This window comes from Aplysia californica, unplaced genomic scaffold (genome assembly GCF_000002075.1).
Source record: "Aplysia californica isolate F4 #8 unplaced genomic scaffold, AplCal3.0 scaffold00083, whole genome shotgun sequence".
Classification (NCBI taxonomy): Eukaryota; Metazoa; Mollusca; class Gastropoda; order Aplysiida; family Aplysiidae; genus Aplysia; species Aplysia californica.
This window is the reverse complement of record NW_004797353.1, coordinates 622,942-648,705: the sequence shown is the minus strand read 5'-3', so window position 1 is coordinate 648,705 and position 25,764 is coordinate 622,942. Positions and strand designations below refer to the sequence as shown.

The 25,764-nt window shown below is 40.1% G+C and overlaps 1 protein-coding gene across 1 annotated transcript; it reads right to left on the bottom strand.

Moving 5' to 3' along the window:
• Positions 1 to 2,161: 2,161 nt before the first annotated feature.
• On the bottom strand, positions 2,162 to 25,539 carry LOC101858849 (serine/threonine-protein phosphatase 6 catalytic subunit). Its single transcript, XM_005094498.2, has 10 exons — positions 25,452 to 25,539; positions 17,933 to 18,028; positions 17,290 to 17,355; positions 16,370 to 16,437; positions 15,828 to 15,901; positions 12,222 to 12,301; positions 11,097 to 11,214; positions 10,199 to 10,290; positions 7,626 to 7,683; positions 2,162 to 5,299 (listed from the first exon to the last, which is right to left on the bottom strand). Exons 1-10 carry the CDS (start codon positions 25,518 to 25,520, stop codon positions 5,103 to 5,105), a joined length of 918 nt encoding a protein of 305 aa, XP_005094555.1. The 5' UTR covers positions 25,521 to 25,539; the 3' UTR covers positions 2,162 to 5,102.
• Positions 25,540 to 25,764: the final 225 nt, after the last annotated feature.

Sequence of the window (25,764 nt, the reverse complement as noted above, 5' to 3'; positions counted from 1 at the left end):
ACCCATTCTCCAGGGCCATGTTACATATCAATGACAGTGCATGCTCCATTTATATATTATATATAATATATACACACACGCATGTAGGTACATTATATCCAGTCAACAACATGTCAGTGTGGCACTGGGATACTGTGACTTAGGTATTTCAGTCTGTTCTTCCTTTTATCTATATTTTCCCCTCTTCATATTCGCCTATATAAACTATATAAAAATGAATCTTGCTTTGAGACTGAGAAAAGGCCTAGAACCAGAATATCAACTGTCAAGAACCAGTTTGGGTGTCAAGGTTTATATAATAAACGTGAAAGACAAAAATTATTACTCTAGCTCAAAGTAATACCATGAATGGCTCAAGTAGACCAATTCAGTGTGAGCGGTGTAAGAACTGTCGGAGGGCAAGATGCAGTAACACTGAAAATCTGCTAATCTTGAACAGAAAGCTAAAATATATATATATATATATATATACAATACATATGATTTACTATCACATACGCAAAGAAACGGGAACCCTTTAGTAAAAAGAACACGGCTTACACGGTTTGAGAATGATGGATCCAGATTCCACACAAAGACTGCACCAACGCGCGCCTGGCAGAGAGATCTAGATATCTAGATCTAGTAGTAATCAAAATTCTGAAAAGTAAAATCTGCTTCCAACTTCAGTTGTTTTTTTTGTTGTCATCCGGTGTTGCCTTCAACCCCCCGCCCCCGCGTGCGTCTTTGCCCTCAAACTTTGCATGAACTTTGATGACCTCAACCATCGCCGATACTCACGATGTGACGAAAACGCACAGGTTCAATGACCGGTCACGATGGCGAGCCCGACAAGAAGAAGCTTCATTGTATAACTTTCTTTTTCTTTTTTTTTTCTTTACACAAGTGACAGCACAGGATAAACGATTTATTTTCATGGCGACACAGCGTTTGTAATGCAGAACCTGCATGTTACAAATGTGGCGTTATCAGACTACTACAGGCCCTACCGGCAAATTTCTGGGTGGTAACAAAAGCGAAAGTAGATCTCGATTTTCCCGATCGAGCTTCGGTATCGCACATACTTCCACTAGTTGCCGCCATTACCGCATGTGCGCGTGTAACGTACTCTCAGGCCGGGAAAGGCCGCATGAATATTATATCACAATCGCGACCGGCAAAAATGAACTCAAGGACGTTATCGGACTTGGTTTTCAAATATTCGAGAACTTTCATGTATTTCCGCGGGTCTTTCACGGGGCAATTTACAGATTTCTTCAAATTCCCATTGCATTCCGGATCTCGGCGACTTTTTTCAAATTCCTGGGCAATTCCAGCCCAGCCCCCGGGGGGGGGGGGGGGGGGGGGGGGGGTGGCAGTCACCCTGTACACGTGTTCCTGTCCGATCTGGCAAAATTCAAGGAGTTTTCAAGGAGATTTTTTTCCTTGAAGGCAAATTCAAGGAATTTTCAAGGAGATTTTTCCTTGAATGCAAATTCAAGCAGTTTTCAAGGACTCGTTGAATTCAAGGAGGCCGCGGGAACCCTGATATATTCAGAGCCGAGAGTCTTCTTTTCTTCTCTATCCCTATGTCTTTCTCGTGGGAGAAAGATTATCAAGTAGTAGTCAACCAGTGGGTGTTGTGTGCCGTGTGTACCTCTGGCAGTCAGTTGGCGACGAAAGCAGACGACAGAACATGATTAGAGAGCAGGAAAGGAGGTGAAAGGAGAATAGTTTAGAGAAGAACATTTTCCTTCGCGGTCAAGTTTCGAAACCGGGACCTATTGAATGAAAGGCAATCACCTTAATAGACCACGGGAGCCCCTAACGTAGGTCTGAACAATCTCAGAACAACATTCAAGAAACAACTGAAAAAAGTTAATTGGCAGGGTCAGACGAATGTATGTAGGTCTACAATTTCGCGTGTAAAATCTGATTTGGAAACGTTTTTCTTTTTTCTACCTTTTACGTTCTTTGGTACTGTTGACGACTTTCGTCAAAGAAAGTGAATGTGGTCCTAAAACTTATGTCCGAGTAGACAAAGATTTCACTTTTACCTCGACACCAAATTCGAACGTTTATTATGATTTAACATAGTGGAGATTTGTTTCTTTGAAAATTCCTCCAAATCCCCCATATTAACTGAAAAAACCCAGAACAACAACAAACAAAACAACAAAGATACATCAAAGATTTTTTTTTTATTACAGAAGTCAAATACAAGTAAGTCATCCACATCACATTTCAAATACAATTCTGTGAATCACCATGTGACAGCTGCACCCATTTATTAACCTTCCTCTCCAAAGTTCCCACCCTTTCCCCCCATCCAAAAAACCCCTAACTTTCAACATTCCACGAAACATACATGACATTCTAAATGCTTGGTGCAGAAACCCCCCCCCCAACATTCACAGTATTCACAGTAGGCTACAATGTCCTGGCCCTTTCTAGCAATCACTTTTCTGACCTAATGACTGAAAGGAAAATACGGAATGTCATGAATTGATCATAACACATTCTTCCCCTCAATATAACTCGTCCTTCTGAAGTGGTAGTTTACAGTAAACATGCATAAAGAACAACCACATGTCACCAGGAAATGAAAAGGATTGCAGTAGCACTGAAAAGTAGAGGAAGGAGAGAGCGCACAATACCACAGCACCAGTCAACCACCCGCTCTTCCTCAAATAAGTCTCCATCCCATTTCAATATTCTGTTGCCAACAGTGCCACCTCAAAGTGAGATCTTCAGTTATTCATTTTATAATTTTACAAGAAAAAGTTGACAAAGTGGGCATCACAAACAAAAAGGAAGAAGTGATCTATCATTTGCGAAAAAACACAATTATCGGACATCCCTTATTTACAGGAAATCAATTAATTTCTAAATAAATTGCATTCTTCAGTACTTATGTCATTCAACCTGGTCCCGATTCAAGCAAACAATGATGAACAGAAATGAAACGTCCCAGTGACACTTAACGAGACAGCGTTCAAGTTGTCAGTTCAGCTGAGATGACAAGAGTGGTTTCCACACAGTACTGGTAAGGCACAGCACCTTACCTGTACGCAGACGGTAACAGGGCACAGCCAGTAAACTCGTACCCGAGTCAGAAAAGACAAGTTCTTACAGCCATATCACCATGCAGGAAGCTTCAGAAACATCAGTCTCACACGTTGGAAAAAACTTAAAGAAAATTCCACACGCAACTAGTAACAAGAAGGAAGAAAACAAGATTAACAATTACACAAACAGTAACAAGTCAAAACATACAACCCCCCCCCCCCCCAGGAAAAACCAAAGAGAGAAATACCACTCCCCTACTGCCATTACTTTTTTGGCCACTTTTCCCCCCACCAGGAAAATGAAATTGTAAAGAGCTCACAAATCAAATGCAGGACTGAACACATAACTGCAAACTTCTGCCACTGCATGCAGCATGTTGGAAAATAACACCATTGTCATTGACATGTCAGCATAATGACTGGCTGGGATAAAAATATGTACAGCCAAACTTGCACACCCACACACACACACAAATACACACAGTCTCACTTAGATTTCTGACGAGCCCACTCAAAAATAATCTCAACATCAATCTTCCTGCCCTATGCTTGTCTGTACAATGAAACAAATGTCTGTGTTCATCATTTGTCGAACAAGAGAACAAGTATATCTGCATCAACAAGCTAGACACTCTTTGTACACACCACTCTTGCCAAGCTCAACATAACTTTGACCGAGAGTCTCGGTGAAAAAAAAATGCACAGCAATCAGTCAGAACATATTGCTTATCAGACAATCGTTTGGAGTTCCAAATATCGCATCGTTTCAATATCATTCATTGCATTGCAAATGCCAAATGCAGATTTATAGGATGTTCAAAATTAGGTCACTAAAGTAGTCTACTTTACAACACAAATCACTTGCCATTACATCTTGAACAAACACAGTCGCCTTTACTTCAGAAGTTTTTAACTTCAACATTACAGAGAGCACAGAAAGCATGCACTAAAATGAGAAGAATTTTTCAACAATTTCTACCAGTAGAATTAATAATTAAGTCCATTATCTTGAACTCTCTTACGACGTCATAAGACGAGAACACATTTATTTTTACGATGCTATACACTTTATCAAGCTGGGCAGTGAAACACACAAGTCTGCAATCAAATCAGACCCCCTGGTAAGGATACCCTGCCCAACTTATGGCTAAAAAACTGGCGAATTCAATGCCCGACGGCTCAAGCTCTGAGGTTGCATCTTTGGGAAAGACAAGAAAGATAACCTTTTCCACACTCCACATTAAAGTGAACCATGTGCCAACATTAGCTGGGGGGATGGGGGGGGGGGGGGGGGGGAGAAAGAGGCTTGCAGCAGAGAAGTGTCTTAAGGAAATCTATGCGCTTTACTTCCAGCTATCAAACTCCTCTTCGTCTATGGGCTTTACAGGCCAAAAGAAAAGCTTTACTTCCTTCAAAGTCATACGTTATTACCATCAAACACTGAGCTCGTCAGACATGTGAAATCACTCGGGCAGCAATACTTGGAAGTTTTCACAACAAGAAAACACAAACTGTGTACAAGTCTTTCGTGCATTTTACATTTTTTATATATATATATGAAAATAAACATTTCACATGTATCTACAGGCCTCGAGCATCCAAAGGGCCAACATCCAAACATACAGCATATTCTCCCATGTGAAAACAAATCTGCATATTTACAAAATCATTCTAACAATAGCTCTCTTTTCCCCCATTCAGATCAACAAACACTGAAAATTTCAATTGCTATATAGGGGACTACAACTTTTCTTTATGTTAGTAAAATACAATCTATGAAATCCTTCTTCAAACAGCTAAACAAAACAATCTTTACTTTGATTATTTGTGAGGCATTTTCTTTTTTAGAAGAGGTTTTATGGTGCTTGCAACTTCATAAGGTCATATGAGCGCCGTCGCATTTTCTTATTTCAATGCATTATGGTATTGTGTACTTAACGACATACTCATCTCTCAATTTACTTCAATAGAGTTTCAACAGTACACAAGTCATCAGGCAATCAATGGCAGCAGCATGGGTACGACTTTCTCTACGTTTCCATGAGGCTCAAACAATTACAAGAAATAGGGAGTCTGCGTGCGGGGCGGGATAACGCGGTCGCTGTCAGGGACGGCGCGGAACAGTTTAGCTTCTTTGCTGTCCGGATCTGAGTCGGGGAAAGACAACACAGCTGCAATGTTTCCACAGCGGTAGCAGTAGTTGGGCGCCGACCACACCGTCACCAGCTTCTCGTCAAACATAAACTTGTAACCTGAAAAAGACAAATGTCGTTGACATGACTGTAGTCAGAGGAACTACCAACATGAGTACAGCAAAAATATCTCCCACACACATGCGATATTTTGAAAACCTTTTGTCAAAGCACATATATTATAGTCATAGTCAGTACAGCAGTAATTGAGCACCACTTTCACAACATTTTCCCAGTTACAGATTAAAATTACTGGGACATTGACAAAAAGAAAAGAAGCACAAAAAGCAGGCCACACAAGAAGCTCTACCAATCATTTCTAAGTATAAACATAACAGCAGAGACAAACTGAAATAGAGTGCAACATACTTCAACAAATTTTCAATGCTCATTTAATCAAACACAAACCTTTTTTAATTACAGCCTTTTACAGATGCCATCAAAATTAACCCTATCTTGGAAAACTCGATATCGCTAAAAAATCATTTTGATACCATGAGCATACTACAAGTACCGGTACTATAAATCAAAAGAAGTCAACAATGTACGCAAACTGGAGATGGTGACAAAGTCTTTATCTTATCTACCGTAATCTCACTTAAAGTAAACCTTCCACAACAGATAATGGTGAACAAACACAACCAAGGTGTAAAAGTAGAAAGAATAGAACAGTAGGTTCCAAAAGACCTTCAAAGTTTAGCACAAACACCTTCCTCTTTACACTATTTGAACACGCATATTTTAGTTTAGTTTTAGTAGAGTTTTTAAGGCCCTCGCAACTGCATAAGGTCATATGAGCCCCAAGGTAGACCTGCATGTGAGGCTAAACCAGATTGTCTGAAAATTTTGCGCACCCCCCCCCCCCCAAAAAAAAGAGCTTTTGTGGGTGTCATAAGGAAGGACTTCCGAGTAACGAGCGACTACCCCAACAAACACAACAAAGAAGAGACCTAACCCTACCCCTACCCCTAGGCCTACCCCAAAAAAGAACCTGCAACGAGCCTCATGTGAAAAGGCCAGCACAAGTCCAAAATGAAAAACATTTTTAAAATTAAAAAACCACACCCCAAAACAAACAAGGCTTACAAGGAGCATAATATAATGGCCTACATCTACATATTGCTAGATCTATAATAATAGGGTTTGATATCAAATAACACAATAGAATTGGAATAAGAATCCTCCATATAGATCTAGTAAACTAAATAAATCTAGATCTAGATCTAGAAGAACAAGTGAATAGGATCTAGGAATAGGCCTTGAACTAGAAATCTGCATCCGATTCCGAACAGAGGGGCTCAGCTGAGTCTAGATCTAGATCTAGATTCTAAATAAACAAATAATTCACGCACCTGATGAAATGCCTTTTACCAACATTAATATTACAGCACAATCTTTGATAGGGTTTGACAAAATAGAATTGGAATATGAATTCTCCATTCAGGTCTATAATGATCTATATAAATCTAGATCTATCTAGATCTAGATTCTATTATCTAAGTGAGTCGGACTGGAATGAATCCACACGATCTGAACAATTGAATTTGTCAACAAAACGAAATTCAAAATGGCCGCTCGAGCACGAAACTGAAAGTAGATAATTTAGGTCGTCGTCTTTTTTCGTATTCGCATTTCTACTCAGGTTCCGACAATTATGTCGGAAACGCCGACGTCGGCAGTCGACGGTGCGCGCGTCGGCGGTCGGCACGAAAACGAAAGTGCCGACAAAGCCGACGGGAGAAAAGGGGGACGCTGGCAGTCGGCCAGGCCTCGCACTACGCACATTGACTGATACAGGTGGGCCTAGCGATAGCATCGGCCGCCTCGCGGGTCGCGTCGCGATTGTCGGATTTCAGACGATTGTCGGCAAACATGCAGGTCTACCAAGGGGTGGATGTCAACAGAAAAGTCCATACAGGAAATCAGACTTACTCTGCTCACCTCTCTAGCACAAAGTCTGTTTCAACAATCAAGGCACCCCTGAAATAGCAGGTCACAAAAGTGCGACAAACATACAAAAGAAGTAGAGGAAAATGACGATAGTAAGGATTAGGAAAGAAAAAGCAGCAGTTCCCTGTTGCAGTTTAGGCACAGTTATGAGCATGACATTGATGAATCAGCCAATTTAAAATTCTACTAGGAATAAGAACATGTTAATGTCCCCACTTTGGGAATGGCCTAAAGACACTTCAGTCAGTAGCACTACCTCGGGGGGTAACACATATTTTGGGATCAACATCTAGGTGCAAAATTTTGGCACAATCAGATATTTTTACTTCCATGAAATTGCAGACATTTGTTGAAAAGAAGCAAAAATGTACAGAAATGCTGTAAACTGCATGTCGTTGTTGTTATCGATCTAGCTGTAAACTGCATATTAACTTACCTTCATTGACCAACTGATGAGCTCGACATATCAACTTCAAACTGTTGAGAGCCACAAACTGTGGAAAAATAAAACATGACAAAATTTATTACAAGATCAAAGAGGGCAAAGTGTCTCCACTCATTCTTCTGCACTCTGTTCATCTGATGTCAAGTCATTTACCCCACAATAATGGCATTACTCTTTAATTTGCAACTGAAAGATAAAAATGCCGGTGTGTAGGAGAGCAAATGCAACAGCAAGTAACAGTCCGAACATTCAAGCTGAGGGGAATAAGTAGGTAAACAAAGGGTACTCTGCAAGAATGCTCTTGTTTTAGTGTTTTATGGCACTTGCAACACAATAAGGTCATATAAGTGCTGAAGATTATCGTGGTGTTTCAAGAGAGTAAGAAACACAAAAAAAAAGAAGCAGGGGAGATAAGTATGATAGATATCTGATACGAAAGATGGAACAAACCACACCAAAGCATCTGTCATCCAGCCACTCCAAGAATGCTGCTTAGGCTCATTAAAATCTAGGCATACAAAAAGGCAGAAGGATGCTTGAAAATACACACTCTAAATTCCTATACATGTTTTGCAAGTGACATAGCAGCCTAAAGACGGGTAATTTGTTCAATAGTTATGATAAAAAGAGTTTAGGAAACAGGATTCCAATCCAAAATTCAACTTTATGGTATGACAGAGATGCCAACCACAGAAAACCGAAATGAGTATTGGGAAATATGAAAATGTGTATTTTCAGGGGAAAATGTGTATTCTCCACGACCGACCGACCAACTAGTAAAATGTGGGGGCTCCAGTGGCTAAGTGAGTAGTGAGTTTCGTCTCAAGTAATGTCAAGCAAGTGTCGGTGACACGGGGATCAGATGGGTGGTCACTGGGGTGTGTCCTTGAGCAAGACACAACAACCCTAGCTCAAAATACAGAGCACTGCACAGTGGCAACCCACAGTGGCATGTTTGTAAACTATTTTGTATTTGTTTATTATTCTGTATTCATTTGTGTATTTCTGCATGCATTTATGTATGTACGTATTCATAATGATGTATTTATGTATGTAAATGTATGTTTGCCATTGTAAAACAAAGTGCCTTTTCGGGACAAATAAAAAGTGTAATTTATTTATTTATTTATTATTTTATTTAAATGCTCAGGGTGTCCAGCGATATTTCCTGAAAAAAATGTACTAGTTCACCAGCTCGAAAAAGGGAGCACACACGCGTACAATATACATATATCCAGTCAACAACATGTCAGTGTTCAATGTTGTACTGGGGTCTTGTTTGACTTAAGTATTTCAGTCTCTTATAATATTTTCCTCTCATTATTATTATAAAAAATTAATCCTGTTTTGAGCGTTCGGAAGGGCCTAGAACAAGAACTTCGACTATCAAGAACCAGTCTGGGTGTCATGATTCATATTATGAACTGACAGACTAAAATTATAGCTCAAACTCAGAGAAGAGCAATAACTTAAATGGCTCAGCTAGACCCATGCACTGTGAGAGTTGTAACAACTGTGGGAGGGCAAGATGCAGTGACACTGAAAATCTTGAACAGAAAGTTAGAACATACACTGTAGGTATAATTTACTATCACCCATCCAATGACACGCGAACATTTTATGTCAATTACACAGACTTGCAAAGCATGAAGGGTCCCGATTCCGCACACGACCTGCACCAAAGCGCGCTTTGCAGAGAGCTCTAATCAAAATTCTGAAATTTGCCTCCAAGTTTTTGTCCTCTGGTGTTGCCTTCACACCTTCTCCCTCCCCCCCCCCCCCCCGAGTGTATTTTTGAAAAATCAACAATCCCCTCCCGTAGTCCTATACTAGCAAACGCCATTACTCCCACCAAACACGGTCTTTGCTCACACGATGCCGCATTTATTCGTGATGCGAATGCGCGCAGGTTCATTGACCGGTCACGATGGCGAGCCCGACAACTTAAAAATCGGACGACGCTTATATTTTCTTTTCTTTTTTTCCTACAAGTGACAGCACAGAGACGAGTCCGAGAAATGTTATTTGCATGGCGACACAGCGTTTACACTGCACAGCCTGCATGTCACAAATAAGTTGCGTTATCAGTCTACCGCTGGCAAACTTCTCGGTGGTAACGAAAGCGAAAATAGATCTTGATTTTCCCGATCAAGCCTCGGTGTCACATACACTTCCGTCTGCCGCCATAGCCGCCTGTTCGCGTGAAAGTGAAACGTACTAATATAATATCACAATCGCGACCGGCAAAAATGAACATACTGACCTTATTGGACTTGGTTTTCAAATATTCCAGTTCGGCGATACTGATACTATTTTGACAAAAGAGGGGACTTGAGATATTTAGGTTTACTCGCCCAAACTGGAACTCGTATTTTTCGCATTCCAGGATGCGTATTTTTTCATGAAAAGTCGTATTCGCGTATTTTCGGAAAAAAATCGTACTAAAATACGTAAAATCGTAATGGTTGGCATCTCTGATATGAGCACAATCAACAAGTAAAATGGCTGTTGAAACAGCAATGGCATTTGTCATACACGTGCGAGATACACAGACTGAGACATACCTCACTGGTGACCTTTGACCCGAACAACCAGCCCGCACCTCGAGGACTCATGGCCCACGTGTCCACATCTTCTGGGTCTGACCACACGAGATCTGGGGACAGACACGGAGAAACATTTGAGGAGAGGTAAAGAGAGGCACATAAGGAAAAACAAAAATCTCACAACCATAGTTTGAATCTGAATTTGAGTAACGAGGAGCATATTTACACGATGATGGCTACTTGTCCCCTCTTCAACCACCCACGACAGAAGATCAGCAGTAATTTATAGAAGTCAGTCTGAAAACACCCATATTTTACCAAGAACAGAAAATGATAAAAGAGTTACACTGAAAAAGGCAACTACCAGGTTACTGTTCATTCAGAGTGCCCATCAACCCTCTGTCCTCATTACTATAAAATTTAAAAAAATCAAAAACACAACAACAACAAAAAAAAGCAGTCAAAATATAGCTAGGAAAAATATTATTGGCCTACATTTCTGAAAGTGTCTGGCATACTTATGAAATCAAACTCAACAAAAACTGATTTCTCTCCCTTTATTCCTATTTAGCAAGGGAGAAGGAATAAGGCACTACTGACACAAAAGTTCTGGAATTTATGAAGACACAACTAATGATGCAACAATATTCCATGGTCCGCATCGACAAAAAGGATAAAAATACACCACATTTTAAATTCTCAAAACGTAGAATACAGGTTCTTGAATTAAACCATTGACAGAATAAAGAAGGAATTCTGCACGGCCTTACATAAGAAAGTAAATCACACACATCCACACAATTACACCTTATACTCATGGCAAATGTCAAATCATCTGAATATGAAAATTCACGTTACAGCCAGGGCACATTGTAGGCACAACAGGAATTATTTCTATAATTTAAATACCACTTACCACAAAAAGCACCTTTGTGGGGAATTTCTTGGTTTCTTTCAATGGTCCTGATTTGATCGATAGTTTTGATGTCGGGCGAAAGACCTCCGTGCACACACAATATTACTTCATCAATGATCTGGACAGGATAACAAAATGGGGTGAGAAAAAGTGCTCAAAGGAGTATAAACCACCAAAAGTTCACAACAAGCAAGCTGTGTCATTGTAACATACCTTTTTTTCAAAAATAGAAAATAGAAATGTGCTCAAGGGTAAACCAAAGGGACTCTGTTAGCTCAGTTGGTATCATGCTGGTCTACGGAGTAGATGGCCCTTGTTTAAATCTCCATCAGGGCATTTTGAACTTCAGTTGTTTCGGGGAGCTTTCAAGGCTCTTCACCCATTTGGCTCTGTCCTATTGGAGATGGGGCATTAAATTTGGAGATCCCGCCTCCTAAATGACTTTTCAGTGTTGACAGGGGCGTTAGCCCTATATAATTTTGCAAACTGAAGTACCGGTAAAAAGATAACCCAACATGTCTATGCTCCTTAAAGTTATATCTGAAACCACTAAGACGTATCGCATCCTCCCTTTGCCCTCATAGACGTGCCTGTGATCCTCGCAATGGAGAAATACAAATGATATCCAAAAGCACATAGCTGTAAGTGAACGTTCATGAGTATTAACAATTTTCAGTAAATTGAAGCTCCTCCTGATACGAAAATGTACAGTAAAATCTAAGTAAATGACTACCAGTATAAACCATGGAGCTGCCATTTATCCCAATTTTGTCAGCTCTAAGCAGAAAAATGTGAGAACAGTTACAAGATAGGACTCATCTGTTTCAGAAAGAAACTTTTTACCCTCCCTCCATGAGAGGCAGACTCTTTGTGCTCATTTCAGTGGAATAAAAAAAAAAATAACACCCACAAAAACTTGTAAAATACAAACTTCTTTTCCAATACTGCAATTCATTTCAGCATTTGCTTTGAATCCTAGCAGCCAAACAAAAAAGCCCATGTGCCACACAGCTGATGTTCAGTAATTGCTTTTAATATTTCTAGACTACATAAGTGGATGGTGGAACTGTACTGTACTGTGTGATGAAGAAAGAAAATTATATTCTTAAAAATAAGGAAACTTACAGCAGCTATGGTGAGCAAATCAAAGACACGGCAGCAGTATCTCCAGGCATTGGCATTGCCATACTTTGACTGGCACTCATCTGTAGAGAAGAAAAAATAAAAAGGCTGAGAGATACAGGACAGACAAAAAGGACAATTATAAAAGAAAGAAAAAAACATACCCATCATAAATATTTCATAACAGTTCTCTGGTAAATTTTAAAAAGTGATTAAGATCTCCCTGCTGCACGGCACTGCAACACTTACTAAATTCCCGACTGTGCTAATTGAAACAATTTTTATCTGACACAAGTTACATGAATGTAGCCAAAACAAATCTAAAGTGGTACGGAGATTGTCTGCTTAACACAGTGCTTCCACCAGCTGAAGCTGAAAACTGAGGACAATTGTGCCGGGGGTCTGGGGGCCGCTGGGGGTTCAGGGGGCGAAGCCCCCCCCCCCCCCCCCAATTGATTTTTAGTACTTTTAGAGGGTTGAAAATGGCATTTGGGAGCCTGTTTGAAGAGATTGCCAACAACCCATACTAGACCTATTTTTTCACCGAGATTTAGTTATGTTTGATTTCTTCACCTAATCTAGATCTACATATTATCTTTCCATTGCTGGCAATGTTTAAAAGCAGGTTCCCCTTCTATTGCTACTATAATTCAATTAATTTGTCATCGCACCATTGATAGAATGTAAATCTGGGAATTAAGAATAGACACGTATGTACCTTCACAATAAAGTTACCCAGCTATACCCTAATTTTCCTCAATTTTCACGTCTGAATGTCGCATGTCACAACCACAGAACACCATTTTGAATTATTCTTGATTGTAGTAGTTTTGGCACAAACTTCTTTTATCGCATCCCCGTGCCGTAGAATCTTCGCATTGATAATTTCTCTAGATCTAGACAATAAATTTGTAAAAAAGTTTACTTTCTGACAGTAATTTTCTGTCTAAGATTACAAGTCAATAAACTTGATCAAAGCACAGATTTTCCAGTCACGGCAACAATCTGAAGATAGACAGACGGAGTGAGGGAACGATAGAAAGGAGGAAAGTGGCACAAAAAGTTTGCCAGATTTTGTTCAATCTGCAGGTAAAAAATGTACTGCCGATCAACCCGCAATGAATGCATGGGCATAGCGGAATAATGGCCGATGGCAGGAAATGCGCAATCTGGCAGTTTTATATAACATAAACTATTGCCAAGAGAAATACCGTAAATATCCATAACTTAGACAAAATGAAGACCATCCGAAGACGAGTATGGATCTTTTGCTACAGAATTTCGGTAGTACTGCGCTGTCGCAGATTTTTACAGAGGGAGTTGATTATGATGGAGGAACAAGTACGGAACTGGCAGAAAGTACGGATTTCCGCAAAAATAAGAAAGAGTGGAAGCGCTGTGAACATGAAATATTGATAATTATAATGCTCTTATTATTGTATCACTTTTGCATCAACATTTGAAATTCATAGACAACTTACAATACTTCACCAGACAAAAATAAAAAGTTATAATAAGTTAAGATAAAAATTAACAAACATGCGCACCTTGGGGCGAAAAGAGAAAGAGTACACCCTCCTACTGCACGGAGACTAGGAGACTATCTAGGAGACTATCGTGTCCTCCCCCAACATTTCTTTACAATAAAGGCATACACATAAACTTAAAGTAAATGTGTGTTCTTGCTAGAAAAAGGAAAATCATATTAATAACAAAAAAGAGCCATAAAAAAGGTCATATGTTGTCATTGCTCCCGAAATCCTTGTTTTTATCCTTCAGCTCGTTAATGTCAAATTGTTATGACATACAAAATCATCAATACTTTTGAGTTTGCTCTCTCCCAGTTAGTGAGAATACATCATCTAACCAAACACAGCACACAGCCACACAATACTCAAAGAAAAGCTGGAGGAAAGCAAGGTAGAGACTAAAAATGTTCAGTAACGGAGTCACTGTATTTGAGAAGTATAGTTAAGCAGAATAGCAGAGCTGAGGTCTTGTAGTTGTACAGCAATCCAGTTCAAAGATATATAACATATATAATATACACATTATTAAAAATAGATCAGACAACAATATGAAAAAAAATTAATAGTCGCAGGATACCCCACAATGTGTACCAACCATCCATCCAAAACATTAACCCTCCCTCCCCCCCCCCCCCCCCCAAACCCATCAGTATATTTACACTTGCCAGAAAAAAAAAGCTCTGGGTTCCTGATACACAATCCACGAGGATCCAAATTCCTGAACAGAGAAGAAGATAAAAGTACAATGGCCCAATTGACCTTTGACATCCTTAATACTTTGTTTCGTTTTGGTAAGTGTTTTACGGTGCTCGCAACTGCATAAGGTCATATGAGCTCGCGGGACACATTAAACATTTTCAGTTTGGAGGAAATTTTGAATTTTGCCCAAGTGGCGGCCAAAGCCTACTCTTATCGATTTTAGACCACCAAGGGATCTTTAAGGTGCACATCTTGCACACGGGACCTCCGAGATCTTTCACCCTTGTCCGAGAAGTCTAGGTGTAGATCTTTCCTACCAGAAAACAGTGGTGTGGCTGAAAGACAGCAGTAAGAGGAAGCCAAAGAGACTGAATAGAAAGGCTGCAGAAAGAGTCAGTAGCCCAGAGGGGGCAAAGGAGGCGAGGGGGTGGGGGCAGAAAGTGGAGACGAAAGCAGACGACAGAACATTGTTAGAGAGCAGGAAAGGAGGTGAGAGAATTTTAGAGAATAAAATTTTTCCGTTGGTACCCGGATTCGAACCCGGGACCTTTGAATGAGAAGCAAACACCTTAACCTCTAGGCCACGAGAGCCCCCCGTAATACTTTTCTTTTTCCTTCATATTCATAGCAAATCTTCTCATGCTTGCAAGGAAAAGGAACCTTTCGTATAAATTCCAAATAAACAACTATCATGACAATAGTTTTCTAGCATTAAATCCCTGCTATACAAGGCAACTTCCAAAGTCATCCAGCCATAAGGATAATGTACATCTTGGCAACTTTTCGAGTTATTAAAATTTTTTTTTTGGTAAGTGTTTTATGGCGCTTGCAACTGCATACGGTCACAGGAGCGCGCAGGACACATTAAACTTTTTCAGTGGATAGGAAATTTTGAATTTTGCCCCGGTGGCGGCCGAAGCTTACTCTTATCGATTTTAGACCACAGAGGGATCTTTAGCGTGCGCAACTAGCACAAAGGCTCTCTGAGATTTTTCTCCCTTGTCCGAGAAGGCTATGTGTAGATCTTTCCTACCAGAAGATCAGGGGTGTGGTTGAAAGACAGCAGAAAGAAGGAGCCAAGGAGTAGCAGTAGAAAGGCTGCAGAAAGAGTCAGGAGCCCAGAGGAGGGGGCAAAGGAGGTGAGGGGGGTGAGGGCAGAAAGAGGAGACGAAAGCAGACGACAGAACATTGTTAGAGAGTAGGAAAGGAGGTGAAAGGAGACAATTTCGGAGAAGAAATTTTTTCTATCTCTACTCGGATTCGAACCCGTAACCTTTGAATGAGAGGCCAACACCTTAACCTAAAGGCCACGAAAGCCCCCTTCAAGTTATTGACAAAAAAGTAAAGTGTTAAAAGGGACATCAGTGGTATCAAAACTTACCGTAGAAGCCATAGATTTGTGTGATCTGGCGACTTTCATGATTACCTCTGAGCAGAACAATCTTGTCTGGCCACCTGACAATTATAAAGAAGTAAAATAATTTTAAGCTCAGTTCTGGTTTTAAGACGCCTTTTCCCTCAAAAAAAAAGTATTAGAAGCTATATCAAAAGAATAGCCTCCCCCCACAATAAAAAAAATAAAAGCGAAAAAAGATCTGACAACAAAAATAAATACCCAAAAAATTAAACTCTTAAGCACTCACTAACCACCAACAACAATACAAAACTAACAAAATCATTAAATATGACAAACACATGACAAGATAAAAACAGATAAGACACAGAAGGAAAGAGGAGCCAAATACAAAATATCCCCCTGATGTTCACTCCACTCAATAGAATTGCCTAAACTAGGTACAAAGAATGCAGACTGCTAAGTTAAGTAGAAATAATTATATCTGCTCTCACCCAAGAAAAAAAAAGATAGCAAGTCCTAGACTTTCGTAATTCCTGAAAATTGCTAACCTCAACAACGCGACTTACTTGGCCTTCAAGGTCAGCAGAAGTGTGAAGGTCTCCAGACTGAAGTAACCCCTGTCTACAAAGTCTCCCTGAAGACAGAAAAGGGCATACAAAAATCGTTAATGACAACGTTTTTCTGTTTTGGGCAATGATATTTATCCACAAGCCTTGTTTTTTCCATATACAGTAAATATAAATTATGCCTTTCCATTTCAGAAGTATTTTAAAAAAATCGAATTTGCAACTCTAAACATGGAATACAAATTATTCACAAGTCTTATTTTTCCATATTTAGAGTAAATCTATAGTAAGAACGCCTAATCATTCTATGAAGTACTTTTGTTGTTTTTCCCACTATAAACATGGAAAAGTTTAGCATGTCGTAACTCACTAGAACATTTTTGTTTCTTGCTTCATTCATTAACACTCAAATATTTCAGGTCGCTTCTAAAGGACGGCTTAAAATTCAAGCCCCGCAGCGACAAACTTTATCAACCACTTCTGTCATAGTTGTAATGCTTAAAAATATTTTTCAAATACACTGACATCTGTCAGTACATGCAATGCAGTATAACCAACGGATTAAACAGGCAATTACCCCCCCCCCCCAAAAAAAAAACAACAACAAAAAACTGCCAGTTTTAGCAAAGAGATTTATCTTAAGACAAAATGCACAATACAAGCTCAATTCTTATTTTAAGAAGTAAAAGACTTTGGGCTGGACACTACTTTTTAAAAAAGTTAAGCAGACTGGAAAGCAGAAACATGTGAACTGCACTTTACCATAACCAACACAGATAGAGAGGTACACTTTTTAACAGACATCCTATATATATGTTAGAATGAATTTACCGTTGAGGTCAACTATATTATTTATATCACATTCACAGTGCAAGAAAGAAGAGTAAGCCAGCCTGACAGTCTTTTTAAAAAAAGCTCACCATGAACACGTAGTTAGTGTCTGGCATCTCTCCACCTGTTCTGAAGAGCTCCATGAGGTCGTAAAACTGAGAAGCAGAAGATAAAGGTAAGTGAATGATTTCTCTTTCAACTAAAAGTTAAAAAGTAAAGGATTGAACTATGAAACCAACATGTCTTTTTTTCTAACAATGCCTAATTATAGGAACATAATAAAATACACTCAACAAACACTTTCAGCTTCTGAACCACATTCATTTCCCCAAAAAAGTTCCACTGTATGCCACCACAAACCTTTTTCACTTCATAGCTACTGGTCTGTCTCTAACTAAAACAAAAATGCAATGATCGTAATAATTACAAAAAATTCAGAATGTGCATCCTCTACTGGGTCAAATTGACAAGGGAAATATGGATGAAAAGGGATGAGTATGTTTAAGTATTATTTTACTCAACAAATCATTAAAAGTTCAACATTGTTCATGTAGAACTCCCAAAATTTGAACCATTAAATCATCACTCGAAAAGGTGGAATCACAGTTACCTGGGAAGAAGACTTTCTTGTTGAAAGAATGACAACGTGGCATCCTGAGTTCAACGGAACAGTTTACAATATAACACACAAAAATTATAATCATTTTAGCAAAACTGGCTTGTTGTCCATACCTGGCCATGGATGTCCCCACACACAGTGACAGGGCTGTTGACTGGCTGGACATTAGATTCTTCCAACAGCAGCTCACATACCATATCACACAGTTTCTGTTCAGACAATAATGCAAAGTGTGAACTTAACAATCATTTTTATAAACATACGGGAATTAATCTCATAAGAAGTCAGATACAAAAAGGAAAGTCCAGGGAAGTGTGATATTTTGCGGTATTTTTTAAAAAGTAGACTTTGTAAAAAAAAAAATAAAAAAAATATATATAATATGTGACACGTCGTGGTGAAATCAGGCCCTCGTCAAAGTAATGAAATTGAAAAAAACAGGCATTTTTTTTCCCCACCAGTTTGGCAATTTTAATCAAATTTTTGTTTTTGTGCTCAACACCATTTATGTCCATGTAAAATCCCATTTCTATGTAAATTTTATGGAAAAACTTCATTTAAAGGCCCAAAATATGTAAATTTTCGGTTTTCAAGGAAATCTGAAGCTATTGACGTTATCAAACTTCGGCGGTCATTTTCTTGACAAATTCACAAATTCGTCACATGAACCAGGTGACCATAGCTCCTTCAATCGGAAATATCTCAATTTCTATTCAAAATAGATGGGTACTTTTTTCATAGAAAACAAGGCAAATGAACAAGCTTTTGGATGATCCCAATATCTCCACATGCCCAAAAATTGACGAGCGCCTGATTCCACCGTGTCATGACACATATTTATTGATAATACACAACTAAATGTGTAGTGATATTTCACAAGTCCATAAAAATCTGTTGGGGTTTGAGAGGGGTAGGTGAGAATGCCCCCACCTTTATTTTTCTCACAATTTCATGTCTTGTAATTAACAGGGTTGAAATTTTCTTAAGGAAGTGGCTATCCTCACAAGGGGTAAGACTTGAACAGCCTGAGTCTTGCTATTCTCAGCCCCCTTATGTTTGCAGTGAGGAAACCGTCCTCTTTCTCAAAATGGCATTTCAGTTTGACAGCGTATTTCGCCCTTTAGAGAATTTTATCTGCGCTGGAACAGTTTCAAAAGGAAACTTTTTTACTGATACCTACCGGTACTCATAATTAAAGCTTATTTTTACGAAGGCTATTTGATAAACAAATTAAGGCAATGGCAACAGTAATCAGTAGTCGGCCTACATGAGGAAACAAGCGCCAAGCTGTCATGGGTAATTTCCCAAACACATGCTGTAAGCCACCTAGGGTCTAGGGCGAGTCCTCACCTCATGCCCACACAGGGGTGGGGGTGAGAATATCGGGGGATGAGCTATTCTAACCAAGGGTGAGAATAATGAAAAGACCACCTTTATTCGGACTAGAGTCCGAAAAGGTTTTTTATCAGTTAGGACTCCGGTCCGCCAAAAATGTTTTATTTATTCAGACTCTGCTTCTAACTTAAGGCCATCTGCTGGTGAAAGCTCAAGTGTGTAAGTGTCAGTCTGCTTGAGTTTGTGTGCGTTTGTGGCCTACTTCTGGAACGCCGGCGTTGGTTCGTAACCGAGGCATACGTCTCATTCAAAATACACCAAGTTGGTAGCTCTAGAGATGTTCGCCCAATGAAATAAGAACAAATTGACCCACTTAGTCTTGAGGAGCTCGAAAGGATAGTCAGGAAATAAGACTTCCAATTTTCTAAACAAAATCTTTCAAATTAGCTTGATTTTATATGAAATAATACTACCTGATAAAAATAAGCTTATTTGATAGTTTTGAATACCATTGTGGAGGTAAAAAGAATAATTTGTGGGCAAAACATTCTGAAATTGCCCTACTATCCCCTTTCAAACCCCAGATAATTCATAACAACAAGAGCGTCTAAAAAGGTTATTCGAATGGGCGTAACTACTTGTAATGTCTTATCAGGGGGTCATTATGATACATGTGTTCGCAACACTTTATAAAGAAAGCTATAAAAGATAGAGTGTTATTCTCATCATCGAATAACACACTCCCACGGTATTCACGGCGAAAACACACGTTTCCAGGCCCGCTCGCTGTACACCAACAGTACACGCTGAGTGAACCCGGTGGCCTGCCCGGAACATCCATAATAGGTTGCTGATAAGATTCGCATCTTGGCACAAGACGAAGGACAAGAGTTAAAAATAACGAACTTAGCTGGTTTCTAGTTTAAAATCAACAACTGAAATAGAACACACTGAAACTGATACTGACAGATTTAATCTAGTCTAGATGTAGATATAGATAGATCTCTAATAATCTAGTTCTACCCTACTGTCACTGTCCGACTTCAACAGCGGATAATTAGAGAACGCCAGATGTACGTCATTGGCCGATATTTATAGTAACAGCCATCTTGTTTGATGTCACTGAGGGATTCCCACTTTGATGTCAGTCATGGTGGCAACATGACCGCACGACGGCAGCCGGCAGATATCCAGTAGCCTACTCTCAGAGATGCCAACCACAGAAAACCGAAATGAGTATTGGGAAATATTAAAATGTGTATTTTCAGCGGAAAATGTGTATTTCCCCACGACCGACCAACTAGTAAAATGTTCAGGTTGTCCACCAATATTTCCTGCAAAAATTTACGACCTGGAAAAAAAAATTTACTACCAAGAAAATCAAGCAGCTCACCACCTTGAAAAAGGGAGCTCATTTGTGCCATCAATGACATGTTAATATTCAGTGCTTCCACCAGCTGAAGCTGAAAAGTAAGGAAAATTCTGCAGGGTCCAGGGACAGAGTCCAGGTGAGGGTTCAGGTGGCGAAGCTCCAGAAGAAATTGAAATTTAGTGCTTTAAAAGGGTTGAAAATGGCATTTGGGAGCCTGTTCGAAGAGATTGCCTACAGCCCATAACATTTATTTTTTCACCAACATACCTTTCCATTGCTGGCAAGGTTTAAAAGCAGGTTCCCCTTTCATTGCTACTATATTCAATTAATTTGTTGTCGCACCATTGACAGCAGGCAAACATGGGAATAATGAATAGATGTACCTTCAAAAAGTGCAGCGTATACCCACATTTTCTCTCAATTTTCACGTCTGAATGTCGCCTGTCAGAACCTCGAAACACCACTTTAAATTATTTTTTATTTCCAGTTTTATTTCACCGAGTTGGGCGATCAGTGCAATCGGCCGATCCCATCCGTAGTGGGCACCCCGTATCAGCATATTTCTTTCATCGTGGCCCTTATAGTGTTCACCTGCCATAGAATCTTCGCAGATCTTCCATCCGCGGCAACAATCCGAAGATAGACAGAAGGTATGAGTGAATGATAGAAAGGAGGAAATTGGCACAAAAAGTTCGCCAGATTTTGATCCATCTGCAGGTAAAAGATGTACTGCCGACCAACCTGCAATGAATGCATGGGATATAGCGGAATAATGGCAGATTGCAGGAAATGTGCAATCTGGCAGGTTTCTATAACTTTAACTTGTTGCCGAGAGAATTACCGTAAATATCCGTAACTTATACAAGACGATACGAAGGCGAGTACGGAATTTCGGCAGTCCTGCGCGGTTGCAGTTTTTTGTACGGAGGGAGTTGACAATGAGGGAGGAACAAGTACGGAACTGGCAGAAAGTACGGATTTCCGTAAAAATACGGAAGAGTGGAAGCACTGGATACAGGTGGGCCTAGCGATAGCATCGGCCGGCTCTCGGGTCAGGTCGTGATTGTCGGATTTCAGACGATTGTCGGCAAACATGCAGGTCTAGGAGGGGTATCCAATAGTTTGCGTAGTTCTACGTTTAATTGCATGTAGTCGCCTGTTCGCGTGAAAGTGAAACGTAGTCTCGGACGGGGAAAAGCTGAACGAATATAATATTACAATCGCGATCGGCCAAAATGAACTAACCGGCCTTTAAGCCTTATCAGACTCGGTTTTCAAATATTCCAGTTCCGCGATACTGATACTATTTTGACAAAAGACGAGACTTGAGATAATTAGGATTACTTGCCCAAACTGAATCTCATATTTTTCGGATTCGAGAATGCGTATTTTTTCATGAAAAGTCGTATTCGCCTAATTTCAGAAAAAAATCGTACTAAAATACCTACGTAAAATGGTGCTTTTTCAGTAGTTCCCACCCCTCTTCTTTGAGCCTAGATCTACATCTAGATCGATGTGCGGCGAGCTAAGATATATCAAACCTAACAACTGCAAAATTTAGGTAGTGTCACAATTGCCATCGAGTGGCAATTGACAAAAATTGACGAAAGTGTCAATTGCCACCAAGTGAAGCGGTGTCAAGTCTGAAAACAACACTATCTTTAACTTTCTATTCATAATGTATGTCTAATGGGTCAATTTGTTCTCTACTAATTACAAATTTCATTGGTTGAGCATCTAGTCTAGAGCTACGGTATCAACTTGGCGTGTTTTCAATGAGACATAGGCCTAGACCTAGGCTAGCCTTAGCCTGTACTACACACTTCGGTGTAGAACCAACACAGGCAATTCTAGAAGTAAAAGGTCACAAACTCAAGCAGAAATTCATTTTATATTGGCTGTAGTTATTTGCACAGGGTGTGTGAATACTATGGAATTTTATTTGCACAGGGTGTGTGAATACTGCGAATATTGTGAAATGTTATTCACACAGGGTGTGTGAATACTGTGTGAATACTAGAAATGTTATTCGCACAGGGTGTGTGAATACTATGAAATTATATTCGCACAGGGTGTGTGAATACCACAAAATATTATTGGCACAGGGCATTCAAAAGAAGGATGGAAAATACTAAATCTAGCATTTCCTCATTTTTCCTTTTTTCATCCTCTTTCGCGTAGGGAGAAAGATCAAGGGATTGATCAAGAAATCTAGATCTAATTCTAATTGTGCAATGCGATACAAACCCCCCCCCCCCTCTTCCCAACTCAAATTAGAATTCAAGTTGGGTATTGTGTCAATGATAATGGCTCAAATCTCTCTTTTTTCTTTTTTTTTTCTGTTTTCCTTGCGCTAGAGAGAGAGAGAGAGAGAGAGAGAGAGATGAGTGCATGCTTACTTTAACCCTAAACAAGTTATACTAGATCTAATCTAGATCTAGTGTCCAGTTGTTTTAACATAAAGCCTTTGCCAAAAGGTGGGATACCCGGGTGTGACAAACGAGGTCCAAACTCAACGTAGGCTCGACCCTGAGGAAATAAAATTATTTCTTATTCGCACACCCGCTGTGAATAATATTAATTCTTATGCACACACTTGGTGTGAATAAAATGAAATCTTATGCGCACACCCGGTGTGAATAATCACTTCCTTTTATATTAGGGAACATAAATCAGGGGGACGGGGGTCAGGAAAAGACCCACACACACACACAGGGACAGAGAGGCCAACGCACACAAAACCGAGCACTCGAGCACAATAGGCTAGATCTAGATCTATTCACCAATGCAAAAGAGCTCCAATTTACTTGGTGGCAATTGATGCTGCTGTCTATTTTTGTCAATTGCCACCGGGTCACTCCGTAGCAATCGACACTACCAAAATTTAGGCCGTCTTTATTCGGACTCGATTATTCGGACTCGAGTCCGAATAACATTTTTTCATATTCGGACTCGAGTTCGAATATGAAAAAATGTATTCGGACTCGGGTCCGGAAAAAAGGAAGTGTCTTCGTTCTATAGATCTAACATTCAGTGCTTCCAATTTTCCGCCATTTTTTAGTTCCCCCCACACCTTTTTTGTCAATCCGATGCCCGCCGCCTCATTGATTCCCCCCCCCCCCCCCCCATGTTTCCCACTTTCTTTGTTGTAGAAAAAGGTAAAACGGAAGATTAGCAGACCACCTGGCACCTGCATATTATGAGCTGTGTAAAAAAGGAACCGAAGTGTATACAGACCCGGTAACCGGGAACAAAGTCACGAAGTATACTGACCCGATAGGGGAACTCTTTTGTGATTTCGGAAAGTTTCAGCGCCCAGACCCGCTAGAGAGAGAGAGAGAGAGAGAGAGAGAGAGAGAGAGAGAGAGAGAGAGTGTGTGTGTGTGTGTATGTGTGTGTGTATGTATGTGTGAGTGTGTGTGAGCGAGAGAGAGAGAGAGAGAGAGAGAGAGAGAGAGAGAGAGAGAGAGAGAGAGAGAGAGAGAGAGAGAGAGAGAAATAGAGAGGGTGACTGCTCGATTGAAATTATGACATTGTTCTTAAATTCTTCAAATTGTGATTCCTCCAACTCTAAAACGGAGGAAAAACGATCGTTCATCAAAAAGACATCTGCAATCTTCATAATTTAGATCTAGATCTATCGGCTAGCCTCGAAACTAGATCAATGATTTATTTATGTTTGTCTGTCTAGATCTAGACCTGGGCCATAGATCTGGAAGAACCTAGGTCTACCCTGAGCCAAGAGGGCGCTGAAACTTTCCGAATTCACAAAAGAGTTCCCCTACCGAGTCTGTATACTTTGTGACTTTGTTCCCGGTTACCGGGTCCGTATACACTCCCCCCCCCAAAAAAAAGACAGATTCGTTCAAATACACAAGCCTGTGTCATCTCGATTGTTTACCAAGAAAAAGTTGTGTTGCTGTGTAGAGCTGAGATTACGGCAACTTTTGATTCCATAGACCAGCGCACATTTCATTATGTCGATCTACGTCAAGACTGACTTAGCTTATATTGTAATGATCAGTTGCTGGGGGAAAAAAGACTGACGCGTAAGCGACGTTCAACGCCCGGACTGATAGTGCCCCCCCATCCCCCTCCCCGACACGCACACAGCCACACGTGTGCAGGCCGCCCATCCGACCTCGACACACGCTAACGAGCCATCTTTAATTGCTTCTGATGACCTCTTGACAAATGAACATTTATTAGTTCAGAAGCACTATAACTTTTCAGGCCAGCCTCAAATTCATCATAAGATAAAAACTCGGCTCCTGCACAAAACGCCATTTTGCCCGAAGTGATCTCGGTCTCTACCCAGCCTGAGGCGAGTCACGAGTGAGGCAAGACAGGAAGCCGGAGTCACTAGTCACAGGAAGTCGGAAGTGATGTCATGCTGGACAAGAATCAGTCCGAATAACATTTTTTCATATTCGGACTCGAGTCCGAATAGTCACTTCGAAAATTTAACATCAAATTATGGTAAAATTCAGGGGGAAACCCTCCCACCATATTGTTATTAGGTCAGGGGGGCAAACCCCCTACTCTGGGGGCCAAAATCAGCGAACAACAATTGCAGGGTGGGAACTACAGAAAAAGCGCCCGTAAAAATATCGCACCGGTCTTGGCCTAGAGTGATTTAGAGCAAACGGGACCGCAGTTGTACAGGAGTGTCAAGGCAGGAGCAGTATCAGTTACTTTTGTGGCACTAGATCAACACAAACCTGTCGAAGTTGCCCCCAACCTACCCTCTATCCGCTTTTGTGTCCGACTTCTGACTCGGACTGAACAGAAAATAGAAAAGTTGGGAAACCTCGACTAAAAGTGACTTCGAAATGACGAATTCCTAAATTACCACTACGTTACACTTGCAAAAAACATTTGCAAATATAGATATAAACAGTTCAATAAAAAAGTTTTCAACATACTTTCAAATCATTTTCAGGTAAATATTTGCATTGTTTTGCAATCTCGATCCATTTGTCGATGTCCGCCATCTTTGACTGAAAGGGGAGAGTCAAATAGGTAACTTCCGGTTTGTTACGTATTGAAGGGAGATATAATATTGCGTACATTAAATTACGGTACATTTATCTTTTCGACTTTATACTGTCGTACAATAATAATACATGTACACGATATTATGGATTAACATTCTCAAATGAACTCATCAAGGTCCTTGAAGGTAGAAACATCAGACAAAATAGTTCAATATAAATGCTGAATTCAGTAAATATCATC